The 20,564-nt window shown below is 38.7% G+C and overlaps 1 protein-coding gene across 1 annotated transcript; it reads left to right on the forward strand.

The window, feature by feature from the left end:
- Window positions 1-1,085: 1,085 nt before the first annotated feature.
- Window positions 1,086-20,488, forward strand: CCDC39 (coiled-coil domain containing 39). Its single transcript, XM_038146037.1, has 20 exons — window positions 1,086-1,570; window positions 1,931-2,050; window positions 3,085-3,231; window positions 4,247-4,405; window positions 5,362-5,454; window positions 5,540-5,668; window positions 6,191-6,382; window positions 7,994-8,097; window positions 8,416-8,548; window positions 11,491-11,685; window positions 12,362-12,526; window positions 13,074-13,211; window positions 14,525-14,733; window positions 15,953-16,076; window positions 16,799-16,958; window positions 17,260-17,366; window positions 18,608-18,748; window positions 18,906-19,085; window positions 19,307-19,389; window positions 19,996-20,488. Exons 1-20 carry the CDS (start codon window positions 1,460-1,462, stop codon window positions 20,153-20,155), a joined length of 2,850 nt encoding a protein of 949 aa, XP_038001965.1. The 5' UTR covers window positions 1,086-1,459; the 3' UTR covers window positions 20,156-20,488.
- Window positions 20,489-20,564: the final 76 nt, after the last annotated feature.

The raw sequence follows: 20,564 nt of genomic DNA on the forward strand, positions 1-20,564 counted from the left end.
GCAAGCTGCATTTATTCTTCACATATAGTGAGTAAAAGGAGCTTCTCACTTAGGGTGGGAAAGGAAGGGGCCCCTAATATGTGCACAGGGATGTGCCATTGTAGTCTCTGCTGTCTCTCTAGTAGCTTGTAGTGTCTTTAGAATTCCACCTTCCCATTGAGCCAGGTCACCTCCCTGCACTCTGCAATAGGTGGCTCTTGGCACACAACCCTTGAGGGGGTCAAAAAGGCTCAGTCCTCTGCTGGCACTCACCCGACACTGTCCAAGCAGCTGAAGCTCAGCTGAGGCTCCCTCCTTGTCATCACACCCCTGCATCACCTCTGCACTGATCCCTTTGTGCTAATCCCCATTTCTGACATTGTGCTGCGAGCTGCTGCTCCTAAGATTTCATTTTGAAAAGACACCTGGCTACACATGTCCAGCTTCTAGATGTCTGCTCCAAGTATACTAGAATCAGCAATATATATATAAATATATATATATATATGTGTGTGTGTATGTGTGTGTATGTTAAGTCTGAATTTTCTGCCTATAGAAGTTTCCCTTCTTCTTAATGGCCATGTATCTCAGCTATCTTTCTCTATCATCTGCATCTCTGTCTTGCCCACGTTGGTAATGAAGGTCCCATCATCCCATGTTCCTCTGGAAGGCACTAACTGTACTCAGCACATCATTCTCACAATCAGACACATCATCAGTGAGCTGCGGACTAGGAAAATGTACACACAGCAAGATCAAAACACAGTGGAAGGTGTCCTCACCCACGGCAGGGCTGGAACCAGATGAGCTTTAATGTCCCTTCCAACCCAAACCATTCTATGGCTCAGTGATTCCTGCCAAGAGTGTTGTGTCTGCCTTGGTCTGTGAGTGGTGGAATTCAGGGGCAAAGTGTGATTTACAACCTAGAAGCACAGATGGTTTCACAAGGTGACAGGCAATTTCACAAAGACGTGGCATGAGTGTTTGTGGTCACCTGAACGCAGCGTGGCTCGGGAAACGAGCCAGGTAGTTGTGGAGATAACGCCAAAGGCCTGCTCAGAAACACGACACGCACAGTGCACCCTCCCAGCCCCCTGTCAGGCGGTGTCACCAGCGGCGGTGCCGTCAGCCCCCGGGGTCCCTATTGGTGTCCCCAGCGGCAGTCGAGCCGCCCCTCTGCCGGCCGCAGACGCGGTGCAGCTGGCTCTGGCAGAGGAGCGGGGGGCTCTGAGGGGCTGCGGGCGGCTCTGGGGCTGACACCCTTCTCTGCAGCAGGGCCACGAACGGTGCCCGGCCCGCTGACTCGCAGCGGGCCCGGCCCGGCCCAGCCCGGCCCGGCCCGGCCTGAGGGAGCCGCGGGGGCGGTGCCGCCCGAGACCCCTCCCGGCCGGAGCCGCCGTTGCCGCCGTTGCCAAGCGCCCGGAGCCGCCTCGGCGCCGGCCCTGCCGCAGCCCCGGCTCTTGCGGGCCCCTCCGCGGCCATGGAGAGCCTGCCCAGCCCCACCGCCGCCTCGGTGCTGGCCGAGCTGCAGTGGGAGCCCGGCTATGCCGTGCCCGTGGCCAACGCGGAGAACAGGGCGCTGGAGGACGAAGTGAGCGCGGGGAGAGGAGCCCGCCCTTCCCCCGGGGCCGGGGAGGGAGGGATGGATGGAAGGAAACCTCACGGGTTCCGCGGAGCTGCCCGGGCAGTCGGGAGGGCGATGCCCGCCTCCGGGCGGGACCCGCGCACCCGCATCCCCCGAGCCCCGCAGGAGGAGCAGCGCGAGTTGTCCCTTCCCTTAGCAAACTCCGGGTTTCCTCCAGAAAACCCTCATCTCACTGCTTTGGAGGGATGTAGCAGCTACTTTTAACGTAATTTTTTCATTAATAGTTGTAGGGACTGTTTTTAGGTAACTGCAGGTAATGAGCACTTAGCCACAAACAGTAACTTGACGATTGTAACTCTTAAACAGCTGCACAAGTTGCGAAAGGAAAAAGAGGAGTTGCAGAATGAGCTGACCGACTGTGAGGAGCGCATAGAAGCAATGACGTCTCATTTGAAAAACGTGAGACAAGAGATAAACTTCTCTCAGGTAAATCAGCCCCTCGAGCAGGTCCGTTTAGTCAGACAGCCCTGTAACCTGATTATCTCTCTGTGCCTGGTATCCCTATTATTTTCCCGGCTTTGTTTGAGATTTTTTTTAGGCCTTTATTCCAGGATTTCCACAGGAAACAGAAGTTAAACTAAGTACCTCAGTGATATTATTTGATGGTGATTAATACCATCCAAATTCAAATTACTGTACCTAGGAAAAAGCCAGAAGGGTGCATTTTAGAATTCTTCCTGAATGGGGACTTTTGTAGATATTAATAAAAAACATTGGTGAAGGAAAACACCAGTGTAAGGGAAAAAAGATTATAATCTTTATTATGCTGAAGAATTAGTTGTGGAATGCTGGTGAAGACTTAATTCACAGACATGAAAAAAAAAAGTGAAATGGTCAAGATCTAAGTCTTTACCTACACTCTGAATTAACTAACCAAAAGGGCTCGTTTAGATTTCTAAAGACTCTTGAGACAAAGATTTACACATTTCAGATAAAATATCCTTGGTGAAAAAGTCTCAGGAAACTTCCCTGCAGCTAAACAACTTATTTATATATTTTTTTGGCTGGATTCAAGCATTAATTTGAATTAAAGAAAATAAAGGTTAGGCAATATCCAGGTACTGCTATAGGCCAGCAGGGGAGATCTCTCTCAGCACAGAACAAAATATTTTTTTTGTTGTGCCTCCTGGATGTGATGTAAAGTCACTGGTGACCAAGAGACTAAGATTTTGGTGTTGAAATGTTGAGATTCTAAATCTTGGGTGAAAAAAATCTTAGAATTGAGTTTTTAGGGCTACAAAAGGTTGATCTGTGAATACTTGATACAATGTGTGCATATGTATATATTAAGAAAATGTGTATTTGAGATACTAAAATCAAACCAATAAATTTTCTCTGAAAAGTCCTTCATTTACATGGTGAAACCATCTCTGACTTGGGATTCAATTATATATATAAAAAAAGATTGTTGATGTATGCCTTTTGTTTATAGTAAAATACTGAACTTTATTATTCTGCAGTCGCTTTACAAAGCCAAGGAGAATGAAATTGAAACTGAACATCACTTTAAAGCCCTTGCTGAGAGAGAATATGGACGTCTCAAAAACGACATTAAACGACTGAAAGATGAGATAGCTTCCTTGAGAGAAAAGAAAAACACTCAAGAAGTAAGGTTTGAAGTTTTTGGAAGGGAACGCCTATACTGCAAAATTTTGTTGTTTGTCCTCACTTGCACATGGTAGTATAAGTCATGAATAGTTAATTATAATAAAGTTTATGAACTGGAGTAGATGATCTGGACGGGCTTTTCCCTGTGTAGGCAAGTAGAGTGACACTGAGTATGGTATTGCATAGACTGGTCAAGACTTAGCAAATATTAATTAGATATTTAAGGAATTCTGTTCTTAATGCCAGATACACAGCCACACATCCATCTCACTGTATTTCTAATTCTCACAGGTATTTTCTTAATGGTTTAAAAATCAAATCGCTGGTGGCAAGTCTTCTTCTCTACTTAAAATAAAATTGGGGCATGATTCCAAGATCAAAGATTTGGTTTAAGTTACAAAGTAATCTATTGCTACTCAATTACAGGTGGTCTTCTGGGTTTGGAACTGTCTCTCAATTATTTAATTATATTTTTTAAAATTTGCTCTTTTTCTTCTTAAGTCTGTTTGTAATCTCCAGTCTCTGAGAATGGGTAGCAGGATGAAGATATTCACACTGTTCATCTGGATCTAGATTCTCTCATTTTTGTGTCAGGAAGTCTCTTCACAGTCACGTGAAGAGGTCACATTTGGAAATTGATGTGTAGGATAAGGGTCTAACAACTGGGCCTCAATGAGTGAGGGGGAAACTTTACCTTTGGATGCCTCAGATCAGTTTACTATATGGAACAAATACCCTGCAGATGGGTATATCTTGCCAGAGGTTGAGTCTTCTGTTTAAAATTATTTGCATTTTAAATTTGTGGCAACCTACTGGCTTGTTTCTTCTTTAAGACCAGGATGTCCAATAGCATTCCTCAAGTATAACACACAACTAATAAAAAAGAAAACTATCAGTTCTGTGGACAAGAGGTGGGTAGACTTGTTACAGTAGCTTGAACTGGTTGTTTCAATTACTATTCAATGGATATTAGACATTTGATATTGAGCCTTTCATCTTCTCTTCTTTTATTAGAATACTATAAATAAAACCACTAAGAAGCTGGAAAACTTAAAGCAACAGATGAACTGGGATGAGGAACTTCTGGAGGCCTGGCTAAAGGAATTAAACCGTACAGATAATGATGCCATGGCAATCCAAAAGTATGCACTGCAAGATGAAGGGAAACTAGGAGTAAGTAGAAATAACAGCAGTTTTCAAAAACCAAAGGAAGAACCATTTTATCACTTGAAGATCTTGTTATGTTATGAAGTCAGATAAAATGAAGACAAGACTTTGTACAACACTCCTTTGAAACTGGTTTTCATTTGGCACAACAGTGCAATTCCCTATGAGGCTCTTCTTGAAGTTGAGAGAGCAGGTTTTACAATAATGAGAGACATAATTGAAGACATTAATTTGCTTATTCAACTGAGTAGGATTTAAGTTTAAACTTTTTGAGAAGGTGCACAAATAGGTAATAAAGTCTAGGAAACAGTGCCACTGAATTAAGAGGAGTTTGTTCAAAAATTCACACCAAGTATGGACAAACAGTGTAAGATTTCCCTTTAGAACTGAATTTATTAATATTGCTGAGAACAAATTACAGCTGCTTCAGTAAAGCTACCTGGAATAATAGAAGACATGAACATATATATCTGTATAAAGAGGAATTCCAGTCAAAAGTTCAGAGTTTATAAGAGTGAGTTCCCAAGTATAATATTAATGTAGAGATAATTAACCCTGATTATTATTATTTTAAAATATTATTTATTCTTTATTTATTATTATTTTAAAATACTGTTTAAATAGAGTGAGGAGAAATTTGATTTTTTACTCATTAAATACTTAACCCAAAAACTTTGGTTTACACAAACACTCTCCCTGCTGTATGCCAAGGACACCACACACACATTTACACACAGTTGAGGGTTGCTTTAGCCTTGCTGAAGTTTGGCTCTTATGGCCACTTGTATTGACTGAAAATTTGGGAGGCTACACTGTCAATTTTTTGTTTTCTAAAACACAATACAGTTGATGCCTCAATAATTCAAGCCTTGATTGTAGCAGGGCTTTAAGAATTTATAAAGTGTGGTCTATTTATTTTCAAATACTTCATTTTCAAGTATTTTCATATCCTTTCATTTTAGACATTAAACCTTCAGATAGAAAAGTTGACCATGGAAGCAAACCAGAAGCGCAGAGCTCTGGATAATGAGCTTACAGAAACCATCACAGCTCAGGTTTGTGCTTAAGGTTCTAAAGATCTCTTGTTTATATGTGGCATTTTTAAATTCAGAAATCATGGAGGTGCTTTCTTTTAAACAGATGGAGCTTGACAGAGCAGCTGAAGATTTTCGCAGGGTTCATCAAGAAAGGCAAGAAGTCATCAGGCAGTGGGAGAATGCAATTCATCAGATGCAGAAAAGAGATCAGGAGATAGATCAATGTGCTTTGGTAAAGCTGCTGTAACTGATCCATTTCTGGGGTTTGGGTTTGATGTGGGGTAGTTTTTGTTTTTTTTTTAACATCAAAACTACAGTATAATTTTCTGGGTAGCTAATGTTTTACTTAACCTTTCAAAATGCACAGCTTTCACTGAGTAGCTATAAATCTGTCAGGTAAAGTAAGCATCATTAATGCTGGTAATTTTCCTGTTTAATTTCATTTGTTTCAAGTCTACCTGAAGTTTTGCTTAGCTTTGTTTTTCCCAAATCAGTCAATAAAGAATTATTTTATTTTCATAAGAGTTTACAGTGTCATTTTCTTTTTAAATTATTGGAATATTTTGGAAGTTTCCTTTCCAAAACCACTGTAGTGTTTGGTGTGATGTATCCATGGAATAAAGTAATTTTAAGAATGATAACTGGGCTGTCTCAGGCAAATTGTAATCATGATAGGAATTGATCTTCTGGTTGTACCCTTTATTAATCTAACAGAACTAATGCCAGCAAATCTAAAAAGTTTTTGTCCTGATAGCTAATTGCAGAGATAAAACAAGAGATCCGAAACAAAGAAATTTTGCTGAGAGAGAAGACTGCCTTTTTGGTAAATGAAACTGTTAATAACATGGAATATGAAAAGAAAATCCTCACTGCTGAGCGGGAAGCAAACAACCTCCGAAAGGAGTTCCAGGCTCAGGATACTCGAAGGACTCAGCTGCAGGATGAGGTAAGGGTGACCAAACCGTTCAGGAAAACAGACTCAAACTAGAACTGAGCACCAGATGGAGGAAATACAGGAATAGCATCTCCTTTTCTCTGGTTTTATGCTAGGCTCCTAATAATTCAGCAAAATGCTGCTTTTCTCAGCCAAGTCCTGTTTTATTGGGATCTGAACCCTCAACTTAATCCTGTCATTGAGAGTGGTGAAAAGATTGGAATGTATTCTCTGTTGTGTGGGTGGGTGTAAAATGGATGAATTTTCTCTTGAATGGTTTAACACTGTTAAAAACCTCAGGAGGCTTCTTTCCTTTAGCAGACATAGACTGCAGTATTGTACAAAGATGAGAGAAATCTCCTGTCCTGTGCTCTCAGAGGTGTGTGTTGATGGCCTGGGAGTCAGGTTACAATTCCTGGGGGAAACACCCACTGCTTTCACCTGGCTTTCTAATCCAGAGGCAGTGGGACAGGGCTGCCCTGTGAACAAGCCATGCTTGATGCTGTCCACACTGAATTTGCACGTCAATCTGGGAATGAGCTGCACTCTGCTTAATTACTTAAATGCCTGTAGAAGTACTTCTAAGAAGTAATTCAAGTTTCATGGCTCTGCTGAGAAGGGATACACTTGTATTACCTAAGTTTTTTCTTAACAAGAAAATGGTAACACTGGGGTACTCAGCAAGCTTAGTGATTTTTTAAAAACCCTGCATCTGCTGTTGCCTTAACTTTGGACTAGCTTTTCTGTAGCAGGTGGTTTATAGACTGATCTCCTAATTAAACTGTAGGTAGCTCAAACAAGGTGTAGGCTATTAGATTACCCTATAATTCATGCAAGCTTGAGGGTTTGTAGAATTGGTCGGTTTTCATCTCAAGCTGTGAGATTCTTGCTTGAAGTTTTTCACAATTAATACTCCATGATGGGATAATAGAACAGTTTCTCCTTATTAGAATATCTGTGGGATGCATGTGAGAAACAAGGAAGGAAGGAGACAGTTCAGCCAACAACTTGTGACCTCTAAGAAACCTGCTACACATGCTCCTGATCAGTTTTCTTCATCTGTGAAAGTGAAAACAATTAAACTTATGCTGCTAAGTGGTACTGCGAAGATGAAAGAGCTACTGATTGTATTCCTATCCTATTAATGAGTGTATGCTGTCATGTATTTTTTTACCAAATTAAATATCTGTGTATTTTTGTCACAGTGATATCTTAATCAAAACAATTTTATGTATCCAGCAAAGTTTGACATAGAAATGTTTATTAGATATATAAGGTTATCCATGTTCACAGAGAACCTCAGCCAAGTCAACTGTGCAATATAAAACCATGGCTCCACTTACACAGATGCTGTTGGGCAAGAATTGCAGTCCCTAGCACCTCCATAATTCATGTTCCTAATTATTATTATTTTTTCCCAGTACTCATACTGTGTAATTAGTCTACTGAATTTACTAGCTGGGCCAATTTAAAGTGCCTCAGAATTTGAAGCACTCCTCATTTGGAGAGCACTGTTTAAAAGTAATGGAATACTTTCCAATAAATAGGAAAATATAATTTTAAGTATCTTAACGTGTACCAAAGTAAGTAAGAGCTTTCTTGCTCAATTTTGTCATTTATTAGCTGCAGACTTTGAAATCCATTGTGAACAGAACTGCTTCTGATCTAGAGTCTTTGAGAACACAAATTACCAATCTGAAGAAAGAAATTCAGGGAAAACAAGCCAGGTAAGAAACAGACCTTGAAAGATAACATTTGTAAAGATTAATAATACAACCAAATCCTTGAGATAGAAAAGAACCTTCAATAATGTTGATGACTGAAACCTCCAACTTTCTGGTTATTCATGCACAGATTTGGCACTGGGTAATTTAGGCAAAATGCTATTGGTAATCCTCGTTTTTAAAGGATGGGGGAAAAACAATCAGGGCCTTGCTTATCATAGATTGAAGTTTAGATTGAGGCAACTGCTTGGTCAGATTTGCTGCTTCCTTTTGGCAGCATTGTCTAGGCAACCTACATTTAACTTCTGTTATTTTGTTTAGATTAAAACTTCTCAATGAAAAAAATGCAAATCTTTCTGATAAACTGAAGCTTGCAATTGAGGAGACACTCACAGCAGAAGAGAAAGCTTTGAGGTTGGAAGAAATATTGAAAGAAGAAGAAAAAAGTGTTGAGGTAAAATGTTTTTCATGGTTTCTAGAAATGAGGAGTTGTTTGTATTTGCAAGCTTTATATATTAAAATCTTCTCTAATTAAAATTTTTTCTATTAAAATGAAATTAATGTATTGATAGGACATGCAGCTATTTCAGCAAATATTGAAGTGTGCATGTAGATACGTCTGTAGTGAGAAAACTCTGGAGGAAAAGAAATGATCGTAATAATTCCAACTGTATTAGTTCAGGATACTGATACCCATCAATTAGGTTTTTAGAGAGTGAGAATCTTGTCAGGATGACTTTTCAGTATCACTGCCACCAGAAACATCTTGGCTCTAGTAAAACACCACCAAAATTCATAAACCTGCAAAGAGCTGCGATTTTGGCAAACAGTTTAAAAAATATTTAGAAATCTTTTAATCAGATTTGGCTGGCCTGGTCTACTCTTGATTATTTTAATTCCACTACATGATACTCTGACACATCCAACTTGTGGTCTGTTAAATAATTACTGGCCCGCTTTAGATTCATTTTTGTGAATAAAGATTTTGATCTGGGAAGTGGTACATACAAGCTATAATAAGGTGACTATTTTTAACATGCCTAATAATACTTATAAAAAATTGAAAACCCACTTCTTAAGTTGCAAATTAAGTATAGGGATAAAAATTCTTTATCCTCTGCTTAGCTGTAAAGAGATTTTGAATAAATGCAGTGTTGTAATGCAATCTTCTGAACTTTCCTGCATTTCAGGAAATCCTTAGACTGTTTTGTCAGTACTACTGCTACTACTACTGTTTGCTACTAATTCTCTTAAAGTATTTTCACTACTTAACTTCTAACTGAACGTGACAGAAATATTATTTTACATTTTGCTGGACAACTGAGCAGTGGATATGCTGAAGCTTTCATTGCTCCAGAATGACCAGGTTAAATTAATGTGGCAGCAGGTGTCCCACACGACTGACTACAAAGCTGTACCTCTGCATGCTCTTTCATACCACTGTATGCTCTCTTTTTTTCTTCTCCATTTTGTGTTTCCTATAGCATGCATGTGAAATGATGCCTTGCAGTAGAGTGAATGTCATTTTTCAAACTTTTTAACTCCACAGGCATTAATCACACATTTTAAAGACACCTTCAGAAACTAGAGATGGGATGTCTTTCCTTTATAGAGAGTTTCTTAAATTACAGGCCTTGCTGTTTTGGCTTTTCAGATAATTTGAAAACAAGTAATGGTGTAACATTACATTAAAATGAAAACCTTCTTTTCTTCCCCTTTAGACAGTTTCCAGGGTGGCAAAAGCCTTAGCAGGGTTTCGTTACCCATGTCTGTGGCAGATAACCTAAGATGACATTGAGCTTGGCAGCTCCACAGCTGCAGGGGAATATTTTAGCTAGGATGAACTGTTCTTGAACAATGTCTGTAATGTATTAGTCAGAAGCCTCCCTTCCATCACCATTAGACACACATGGCTATTTGCTGCATCTGTTAATTAGCTGTGAAGAGATATTTACAGGAACAATGTGGATGAAATGTCACTGTTTTGCTCTCTGGTTCTGTGGCACTTCTCCCTGCTCAATTTGTGGCAAAACACTGTTGAACAGTGAGGCTTATTGAATGTCTTATCTCTTTTAACAACCTCACTTAAAGGGAGAGCAACAATTTCTGTTCAAAAAATTAATTCAGATATGCAATAAGGACCATGAAGTGAAGGCCAAATCATCATCCAGTGTCAGTGGATGAATTTATAATTGTCATTAGCTTCAGAAATACAGCTCAGCATTTGGCACGAGCTTAAAAATCAGTTTGCTTCCAGAAGAAAGTTCCTTTGTTCAAGCACGATGCAAAGCCTACTGACATGTCCTACAGTCCATAATAATTTCATATTAAACTTACACTTGCCTTTTACATCTGGAGTTTTGAATTTGGAATTGCACTTACAGCAAGTTCAACTACAAAAAAAATTCTGTTGGGTAGAATGGGCAATGTGATTACAAATCCTGAGAGCAGGCATTAAATTATCTTTCACCATTATTTAAGCCAGCAAGAAGGTTACATACATATTAAATCCAGAATAAACACATTGTTAATCAATGTAGAAAAGTGATTTCTCAGGTGTTTTGCATATTAATTTAAATCTACATCTTCAAATTCTGTACCAGACTCGAGCTGAATGTAAATGAGTCCTTTGGAACAGGAAGGGGAAATCACATCACTTGTTGTAGGATGGAAACTGGCATGCTCAATGGCCTGAGCTTTGGAAGGTCTTTGGCTACTTTTGTGGGAAAGGTGGAAGGAGGGAGGGAAAGAATAAAATTGTTTTCCTTATTAGGGCTATAAAAAGAAAATAATCTCAATTTTCATTGTTTTCAGTCCATTTCAGGTAACCTGAAATGTCCAGCATTGTTTTTTATCCTGCTAAAACCTCATTTCCTGCACTGATTTAGGTGCTAATGGCAACTTACCTGAGAAAGAGGGAGTGATTTTAGAAAGTGTTATTTTTCAGAATTATTCCATCTTAGATAAACACACACGTACATATATGTACACACACAGCATTACAAAATTTAATAAACCATTGAAAAGCTTTGTATTATATTCCTCAAATATTCACAGATGCAGGAGGTAGTAAGGAGATTTTTTTGAAAAGAATGACAGGAATTTAGTTTTCTGAAAGGCTGAAAAGAGTAACACTCCTATAACTGGGAAAAAAAAGTCATGTAATTGTAGGGAAGGATTAGATTTTTAAAAAATGAATAAAAAGTATTACTTCCTCTTTAAGTCAAATATTTTTTTTGGCAACCATTTTGAAGACTTACAAAATTCCATGTTCATAATAATGGATATTGTAATAATATTTTTTCTATCTATGATTAATAAAAACAATTCCTCAGAAATTAATTCTGATGTGATGAATTACTTATTTCTTCTAATTAATGATCAATTTGTCACCAGGAAAAAGAAAATGAAATGAGACAGTTAAAGGACCTACTTTTCAAGAAGACTCAGGAGTTAAAAGTGCAGAGTGACAAGGAGAAGATTATTCTGGCAGAAATTGAGGGAGGTCAAAAATCACTTAAAAGTCTCAAGAGTCGACTGTGCAAACTTGACACAGATCTGTTAAAACAACAAGAATTAATATATAATCAGGTAAAATAATAATGTATTTTCATACTGTGATTGTTTCTTGAGTGTACTGGTAGCACATTGCTTGAATTCTGCAGTCTTGAACAGTTTTCCATTTTGGAAATGTTATGCAGTATCATTTGAAGTCTGCATTGATTTCTGTTTCTAGATGTACAGATAAAATTGAAATTACTGAAACTTGACAAAGTATATCACCTACATTGTATACTTGTATATTTCATTATTTTTTGGATCTGCTGCTTTTCCCACTAATTCCTAAAATCCATTCTTTACTTTGATCCCTCTGCACCACAGACACCTCAGGGTATATTTTTAAAGCAATACAAGAGGTACATGCCAAAATCCTGTTATTTACTAATTGGATTATGTGCATATTTCCTATGCACCACTTTGAAAATTTGCTTTTATATCAGCATCCACTGGTGGCAACAAGATGGCAACTCCATTGTAAGCCTCCCTACAGCAGCCTGTGCTGACTGTGCTTTGTTACTCTTCCAGAAGATTACCCCAAACCATCACTGCTCATCAGTCATCTGAGATATTTTGCTAATGAGGTCTAAAAGCCAGAAACTATTATAAAAACAATAGCTTAATTTGGTGACTGTCTTAAAGCCAACATTTAGATCCAAGTTTATTGCTTATCTCAGACTATTAATTCTCTTCAAATTTATTTTAACAGGATTTTTACATTCAGCAAATACAGAGACGGCTGTCACGGTTAGAAGGGGAGGTTAATTCAGATGAAAAAGAAGTTTTGGAAGGAAAAGTTGCTGAACTTAAGAAAACTTTAGAAGACAAGAAAAAAGCATATGATATTCTACAGTCACTGTACAGGAAACTTCAGGTAACTTCCTTAGAACATCATTTTGACTGTGTATCATTTAGAAACCTCAGCAAATTAAGCAGATTGGGTCTTAGTAATTAAGAAGTTGGTATTAGACTAAAGGGTATCTGAACTTCATATAACCCATGTGGAAAAGTTCATAAATTCCCTATAACTTCCAGAAAAATAGATTATTACTGCCCAAGTGAGATACCTTAGCATGAAGACAAGCACTGAATGTTGGAAAGACAAGCTGAGCTTTCATCAGCCTGTGACTGACTGCTTGCAAATGTCTGAGTTTGTCATTAGGCCCCTGCTGTTTTTAAAGCTATCACTTTTACAGTTTTCATAAATTCATAAGCACAGTTGCATTTAAAGTTGTCCAAATTCCCCGTGCAGCACTCTGCATGAGGTCATGCCATGCAGTTTGCAGAGCAGCATATTGGACACATCATGGTGATGGTTCCTGGTTCCAGGACTTAAATACATCTCATTTAAAATTAACTGGTAGATTTTGTTGCAATTTGCATTCACTAAAATAAGCTCAGTATAACTTATTTTGAAACAGAATGATGTCCAAATCACCAAGAGAACAATTGATAAGACAAGAGAAGAAACAAGTGGTTTGATAGTGAAGATAGAAGAACTAACTCTTTTCAATGAGAGATCACTTCAGGAGTTAAAAAAAGCAAAACACATTAAGCAGGTACAGTATTACTTTGCAGCTTTACTAATACAGGACACTCTGGTTTGTTTGGGGTGTTATCTGCCTTCCACAGTGCTACATCATTACAAATGTTAGTACACCTTCTGTAGTTTTCTAATTGACACTTCTTTCCCAGACTTTGAAATCATCTTCATCACTATCATCTTACTAGGCAAAGTGTTGCTTCTCCTCCCCCCACAGCAAGAAGTTTGATGAAGTATCAGTTTAATCCCACATTAGTTATACTACAATATCCACCAGGTCAGTGGGTGTTGGTGTATTTCCCCTGAGAAACAATTAACTTTAAAACAATTAACTTTAAAATTAACTTTAAAATATTTACTGCTCAAAGATGTCTTTACATAACTCTGAGTTTTCACTCTCAAGCTGTGATGCCTACTAATAAGTTTGGCACAGTATTGGTTTTAACTAGAAGCATTTTTTTTCTAACAGATGATTGGAATCAATTTATATTCCAGTTTAAGGCATTAGAAACAATGTGTAAATCCTTTCCTCACATTTTGATAAGCAGAAAAATACAGTTCCCACTCCTCCAATTATTGCATTTTTTTTTGTCTGCACTAAGCTTTAGCCTTCCTAAAGGAAGCACTGACATTGTAGCAAAAAGCAGAGTCTAAATAGCAGGGGAAAGAATTTTTCCTTCCACTTGACTGGTGCACTTCCTCCTCAATGAAAGCTCTTTCCTTAAACATGGAACAGTCTGGGGGGGGATGAAATTCAGGAGAACAAAAGAAGCTGATGACCTAAAAGCACTCGGATAAAAATTGGTCGAGTTGGAATAATATGATGTTTTACAAGAATTATTTAATGTATTTGCATGCTGATGAAGTTCACTACTTGCTGTTTTTCATAAGCTTTGGTATATACAATATTTGTTCATGTAACAACATGATTTGCAGGCCTACAGAATCTAGAATATACTCTAAGACAGTTTTAATGGTTCGAGTGAGATATTAACTGCTCCAGAAAGCTTCTTATAAGGTCTCTTATTTTATTTGAAACCACCTAAACCAAAAAAGTTGTAGAAGTTAATAACCCAAAATTTAGCCTGAATTAGAAAGTCTGATGAATTTGTATAAAACCATCCAGGAAACAATCTACCCCCATCACAGTCACCATGTTAGACTGTTGGCAAATGAGAAAATGCCAAGACTTTTAAATGCAGAGCAAAATTTGTTTTACAGTTGTGAATGTATTAAGGGTAAAATAATGAATAAATATTAACTTACTAAATTATAAATAATCTTAATTAAAAATGATTATTTATTTTGATACCATTTGGCATTTATTAGGAGATGATGGTGGAAGATAATCTCTTAAAACTAGAGCTGAAGCGTCTTCGAAATACCCTGTGTAATAAAGCAGAGAAAGTCCTAACACTGGAAAAACAACAATTGGAGTTAAAGAAAGTCATAGCAGAAAGAACTGAGGAAATCAGGATCCATAAGGCAATGCTGGATTCCCAGATAAGGCTGCTGGATCAGGAACGGCATCACCTGAGGTAACTGTTCTTACAGAAATTAAAATTGTAGCTTTGACCATTTCTTATGGGGACTTACTAAAAAGAGAAGCATTTTACCCAGCCTCACCATTAGAGAAATTGAGATTAAATAAATCTTGCTCAAAGTTATCTACCAAGACAGCTGAGGCCATCAAGAGACCCCATCTGTGACCCCCCCAGGCTGCAGCATTAACCCCTTGGTGAACAGGAGATCAGTGGCCTCGCTGGGAGTGAGGAGCCACAGCAGAAGTGAGAGGAAATCTCAGTCACAGACATCATTTTACAGTAAACACTGTGTGTGTGACTCTGCCTTTTTCTGCCTTATATTTTTCAAAATAATCTGGACATGTGAAACCATGTGTTTGGAAGTATGCCAAAGTATATGAAACAGAAAAGTTGCTTTTAAAGAGGGTTTACTCCCAGCTGCTTGATAAAACTGTAATTTCTTTGATTCAAACAGTAAGACTGGTTTGCTTTGTGGTATATTTTGTTTGGTTGGGCTTTTTCTTTTTTTTAACTAATGAACTTTCCATTATGTGTCCTATATAACAAATTAAGTCTTAGTAATTACGCATGCACCCTCTTATAAAGCCGTGACATAGAAATAACATTTCCCTCATGTAATAATCAGCCCAAAGTATCTGGGATGGTTTTAGCCTGAAATCCCAGTATCTAGATTCAGCCAAAAATGAACACTTCAGCAGCTGAACTGCCCTGCTGACCACACCCCTCACAATGGGAATTAGAGTCATTTAGTGTGACTGGGAGCAGGGGCTGGCCTTCTTCCTTTGGTGTCACCCAGCTGTTGGATACTTCCAGAGTCTGATCTGGGGCTGTTTCTGGCTGTTCTCACACTCATCCTGCAGTGGGAATGTTAAGGTACCATCAGCAGGAGTAGCTGGGGCAGCTCTGGGAGTGCATTGCCAAACCTGTAAATCTGGGGAAGGACTGTGGCACAGCCTCCCAGGATGCAGTGAGCTGGGATGTGAAAACAGATTTGACTCAGTTTAGAACTTCAGAAGGCACATAGGTAACCAGAACAAGGGATGTTTGTGGCTGGGGGAGCACAGAAAACCACCAACACCCGTAGCAGCACAATTCTTGGTACAGGCTGCTGGAATAGCATCAGGAATTTAAACTGCTGCAGCAAGAACTGCCCACAAAACACTACCAGACAAACATTTTCTCAACCCATTTGTTTCCTCCCCAAACAATTCAGTGCTGAATTTCAAGATCGCCTATGGAAAATTGATAAACTGAAACGCAAATATGAACTTTTTACTCTTTCCATGATGCCACCTGAAGGAGAGGAGATGAAAAGTCAGGCCTACTATGTAATTAAGGTATTTTATCAACATCATTCATTATAATTCAGTTATTTAAGCTATAGATTTCCCTGGGCTCTTAGACAACCTCCTTGCCTACTGCCTACTTTGAGTCTAATTGTTTTATGTTATCTGACACCATTGGTTATTTAAATGATACAGTAATTTCACAAGAATTTATGTGGAGCTTTAATTCTGAGCAGTTTGAAAATTTCACTTCAGTGCTCATTAATTTACAAATACAGAAGAATTAGTGGTTGTTATAATCCACTATGAACTGGAAAGAGATTTATTGGAATCTCACAGGACCTTAAATTCTTTCTACCTTTCATTTTACCATATGGGGTTTCTGCCTTGAAGAATGTGTCCTTTCCCCTTTCACTTACCAATCACCTATGTATACTTCAGCTTTTCACTGGAAAAAAGAGAAAATCTGTCTTTATCCAAAATGCAATACCCTGGTTATTGAAAAAGAATCTGTTTATTTTGATCTCCACAAAATATAGATGCTGCTGGGGAGGACCAAGTGACCTCAGGCAGAGAGGCAGGTATCCATAATGAAATGCCTCAAAGAACTTCAATACTGTAAATAACTCCTCCTTCCAGTTCCCTAGGCACTCAAATCTCAGTTCAAGTGGTTTTAACCCCTAAATGTTGCTGTATAATAAATATTTTCTGTATCATTATCTTAATATTTTCAGTATGTCTGCAGTCACCTAAAATAGAGGGTTTGCTTTCAGGCTGCACAGGAAAAGGAAGCACTTCAGCAAGAAGGTGATGATTTGGATGCAAAGATCTGCAAAGCTGAAAAAGAAATCACGGCTATGGAAAACAGTTTGTGTGTACTTAAAAACTGGAACAGACACTACAAAAACTCTTTAAAGGCATTTCCTGAGACAAGTATGTGAAGTAGAAATTAGATAGAAAATAGAACTTAATTCTAAATAATACTTATTATTTAACTTTTGTGCCCTCTGCTGGTTCTGGAACCAGTAGCTCTAAAATCATTCTCCCTCATGAAGTCAGTTACTTTTTCACAGTGATTTGGAATTAGTAGGAGAGTACTTAAAAACCCCTCAAACCTTGAGGCACTGAAATACTGCCAACACCAAGAGAGTAATATGCTGAGATGCAGTTAATTTCAAGTGAAAATTGAGTTGTATGCACAGCAATAATGCTGCATCATTGTTTGGGATCACAGGTGAGGAACTTGAGGAAAAATTGAAACTAGAAAAGGACAAAAAGGATGCTGATGAAAAATACAAATACAAACAAAGAAAGATCAAGAAACTTCAGGAAAATCTCCAGGTAAAATACAAGTTCAGTCAGACAAGACTGCAGCATGTAGCTAAATCCATGCAAGTCATCCTAGAGGAAGACTAAGAAATTGTGGTACATTTTTTTCCCTGCTCTTTTATTAAGATATTATTTTTAAAAGGTTCTACATCCCCTTTCAAAATGTGATTATTTGAGTTTTCTTGAATCACACCAAAACTTCAGGGTTTTAGTCACATTCAGCTAGAAGTTTCAGAATCCCACACTGGCAGCCAGTAAAGCAGCCACATGTTCAGCACACAGCACCATGGTACCATCCTGCCCAGCACCACAGACTAAAATCCACACAGCTTGGGACTCTGGCATCTACGCCCCAGGATTTTCTGGGACAGATTCAGTTTTATTAGCACTGAGGGTGCCTCAGCTAAAAAGGATTGAATTAGCTGACTTGCAACTTAGCAGGCTGAGCACTGAATGCAGGCAAACAAGAGCTTGTGGTCTCAGGCTCCATAGCAAGGAATCACTCATGGTTCCCCTGCTTATCAAAAAGCCAATTGGACCTTAAGAAAGAGCAATACTTACTTCTGATGTGTGACATTTCAGTTATAATTTTATTAGGCAGAAAAAGCAAAGGCACATGGTCATATTCCACATGATTGTTCTAAGCCCTGAGTCACTGCCTACAGTCAATAATCATTCCTATTGCTTATTCTACCAGCACAGGACACAGCTCTTATTTCAGAGATGGTTTTTCTTAAGGTAAAGGGACACAGATCTTCATGAGGGAGTAAGTCCTGGTATATAATGAGGTGTTACAGCAAACCCATTCCTGCCTTTTAATTTTTTAAAGTTCCATTTATTTATTAAAAAACCCAGCTGCCCTTATGGAACTGATTTTGTTAATTCCAGTCAAAGGTATCACTCTTCTCCTACAGGAAACAATGTTGGGGTTTTTTTCAGGATACCTTGCACTAGTAAGCTGATAGGGTGCCAAATAAATAGTTTGTAGCCATTATGAGATATATCTGAAAAGACATACCTTAACTTCATTACCAGTGCCTTTTAAAGAGATGTAAATTACCTGGGAGTTTATTTGTCCAGGTCTGTAGCCACCAAACAGTTGGACTGGCAGAAAGTTTCAAGTTAACATTAGCACTAATTGCTTGAGCTACATTTAGAAACAAGTAGTAAAGATAACAGACCCTTCCACCAATACAAAAGGTGGAAGGAGACCTGCTTTATAAACTAATATTACTGTTCAAATGAATTTGCAGAGCATGCAACAACACTTTGATGTAATACAGAAGCAGCAGGCCCTCCTCAAAGAGCAAAAGAAGGAAAAAGAAGCTCTTATTTTGCAGCTGAAGAAAGACATTGAAGAACAGAAGCCAAAACTAAACAGAGTTATGAAACAGGTTTGTGTGTTTGTTGATGAGAACTTCTAATTTTATAGTGATAGACAGTAGTGCGGGTTAAGCTCCGTGGTTTAAACTCTGTGGTTTTAACTTAGCAGCTTTCTCAAAAAGTGTTGTATTTTCATAAGAAGAATGCTTTAAAAATATTTGTGTTAAGTGTTCCAAACTATCTAGAGAAATTGAGTCTCAAAGGGAAGGTGGATCAGAAACACTGGAAGAGAGAGACATTCATCTTCGGGAACTGAAAGCCTTCAACAAAACTGTCAACCAAGTGATAGCTGATGTTCTAGAAGCCAATCCTGATTTAGTTGCAGCCTTTCAAACGTACTTTGACAAGGTGAGCTTTCCACTTAACTGCCACCAAAATCTTGAATGAGAGCTCCAGTGAGAGCTCCAGACTCTTTCAAGGACAGCTCACAATATGGGAAGCAGGGAAGTGTTCACTTCCCTGATGCTTCCAACATCTCCTCAAATGCCAAGCACTGTAAATGCTTCTGATATCCCAATCCTATTATACAACCAAGAGGTCAACTTGTTTTTTCTTTCCAAATTTTCTAGTATGATTTAGAGCTTCCTGTGGCTGCTTCTCCCAATGGCAGTGAAACTTCTCAGTCCTCACAGAGCTCACTACCTCCTACCAGGTAAGCTTTAACACTCTTGGGTTGCTTTCAGGCTTTTTTAAGATCAAGTTTAAACCAGCAAAATTAGTCCTTAACTGAAAGAATTCTTTACTCTTGAAGGTCAATTTTCTTTTTGCTGAAGACTCTGTAAAAACTTTCTCCTTTCTCTGCCTTTTAAGTTTACTACATTCTTCTAGCACATGAGGAAGTTTACTTCAGCATCCATCGCAGTTTAGAAAACTCAATTACGGAATAATTACATTTCCTTTTGTTTACTGTGCTCTAACTGAAAAAAGGTGGTTTGATGTGATAAAAGGACAATTTTGAGCCACATTTTACACTTGGTAGTGTGAACATTCCTTCCTAATTAAATAGAGAAGATATCGATGCTTTTACTGGTACCTTTTTCCCCTGTCCAATGTATGCTCAAATAGAACCTGTGCTGTGCTCACCCAGTTATGACCCAGGGGTTGCTGAAGCCTTTTAGTGGGGGTGGCTACAGAGATTTTTTAGGGGGTTTCTGGAATGAACATGGCTACTGGGTGGCTTCATTGTGAGCCACCCTTGGCAGCACTGTTTTAGATGCAGGGATTTCTGTATCCTAATTAGTAAATTTTTGTCTTTCAGAGTTCCCAGTAGAAAAGGTTCAGCCTCTAGTCAGGTTTCAGCAGCCAAAGTGGTGGAGCTGACCTTGCCCATCCCCACTCCTGAGGAAGCAGCAGCTCTTGGCTCACAGCCAGCCAGCAGAGGCAGCACCTCTGGGATTTCTGAACGCAGGAAGACTTAAGTCATTTTTTGAAGGCCACAGTAGTTGAGCTTCCTTAATTTCTGCAACAAACTTATATCCATGGAGTTATCTGGAAGACTTGCAGCTGAAGTATAATTGTAATTTTGTGGTTCTGCCACTCACCTTTGCAGATCTCCCTGTAAACCCTGTAACTTTTTCTTCAGCAACACAACTACTGTGTCCAAACACTTGTAAGCAAATCCCCCCCACAGCTCAAGCCAAGGGTTCACATTTGAGCTTACCTAGACAATAAATGGTGTTGAAAAAACTTGGCTCCTCTGCTTCAAGTTGGGGTTTTGGTTTTTTTTTTTAACATTACTCACAGAGAACATGCAATCCACTTGCCTTCACAGACACAGCAGGGTTCCGTGGAGTAGACAGCAAATGTAACGGTGCACTAGGATGAAAC

This window comes from Motacilla alba, chromosome 9 (genome assembly GCF_015832195.1).
Source record: "Motacilla alba alba isolate MOTALB_02 chromosome 9, Motacilla_alba_V1.0_pri, whole genome shotgun sequence".
In the NCBI taxonomy this organism is placed as follows: Eukaryota; Metazoa; Chordata; class Aves; order Passeriformes; family Motacillidae; genus Motacilla; species Motacilla alba.

Excerpts from the sequence above, each read along its gene's own strand:
- CCDC39 (XM_038146037.1), top strand. The coding sequence starts at position 1,460 with ATGGAGAGCCTGCCCAGCCCCACCGCCGCCTCGGTGCTGGCCGAGCTG. Across the intron at positions 5,455-5,539 it reads CAGAAACCATCACAGCTCAG|ATGGAGCTTGACAGAGCAGC; the intron begins GTTTGTGCTTAA and ends TCTTTTAAACAG. Across the intron at positions 8,098-8,415 it reads ATTCAGGGAAAACAAGCCAG|ATTAAAACTTCTCAATGAAA; the intron begins GTAAGAAACAGA and ends TATTTTGTTTAG.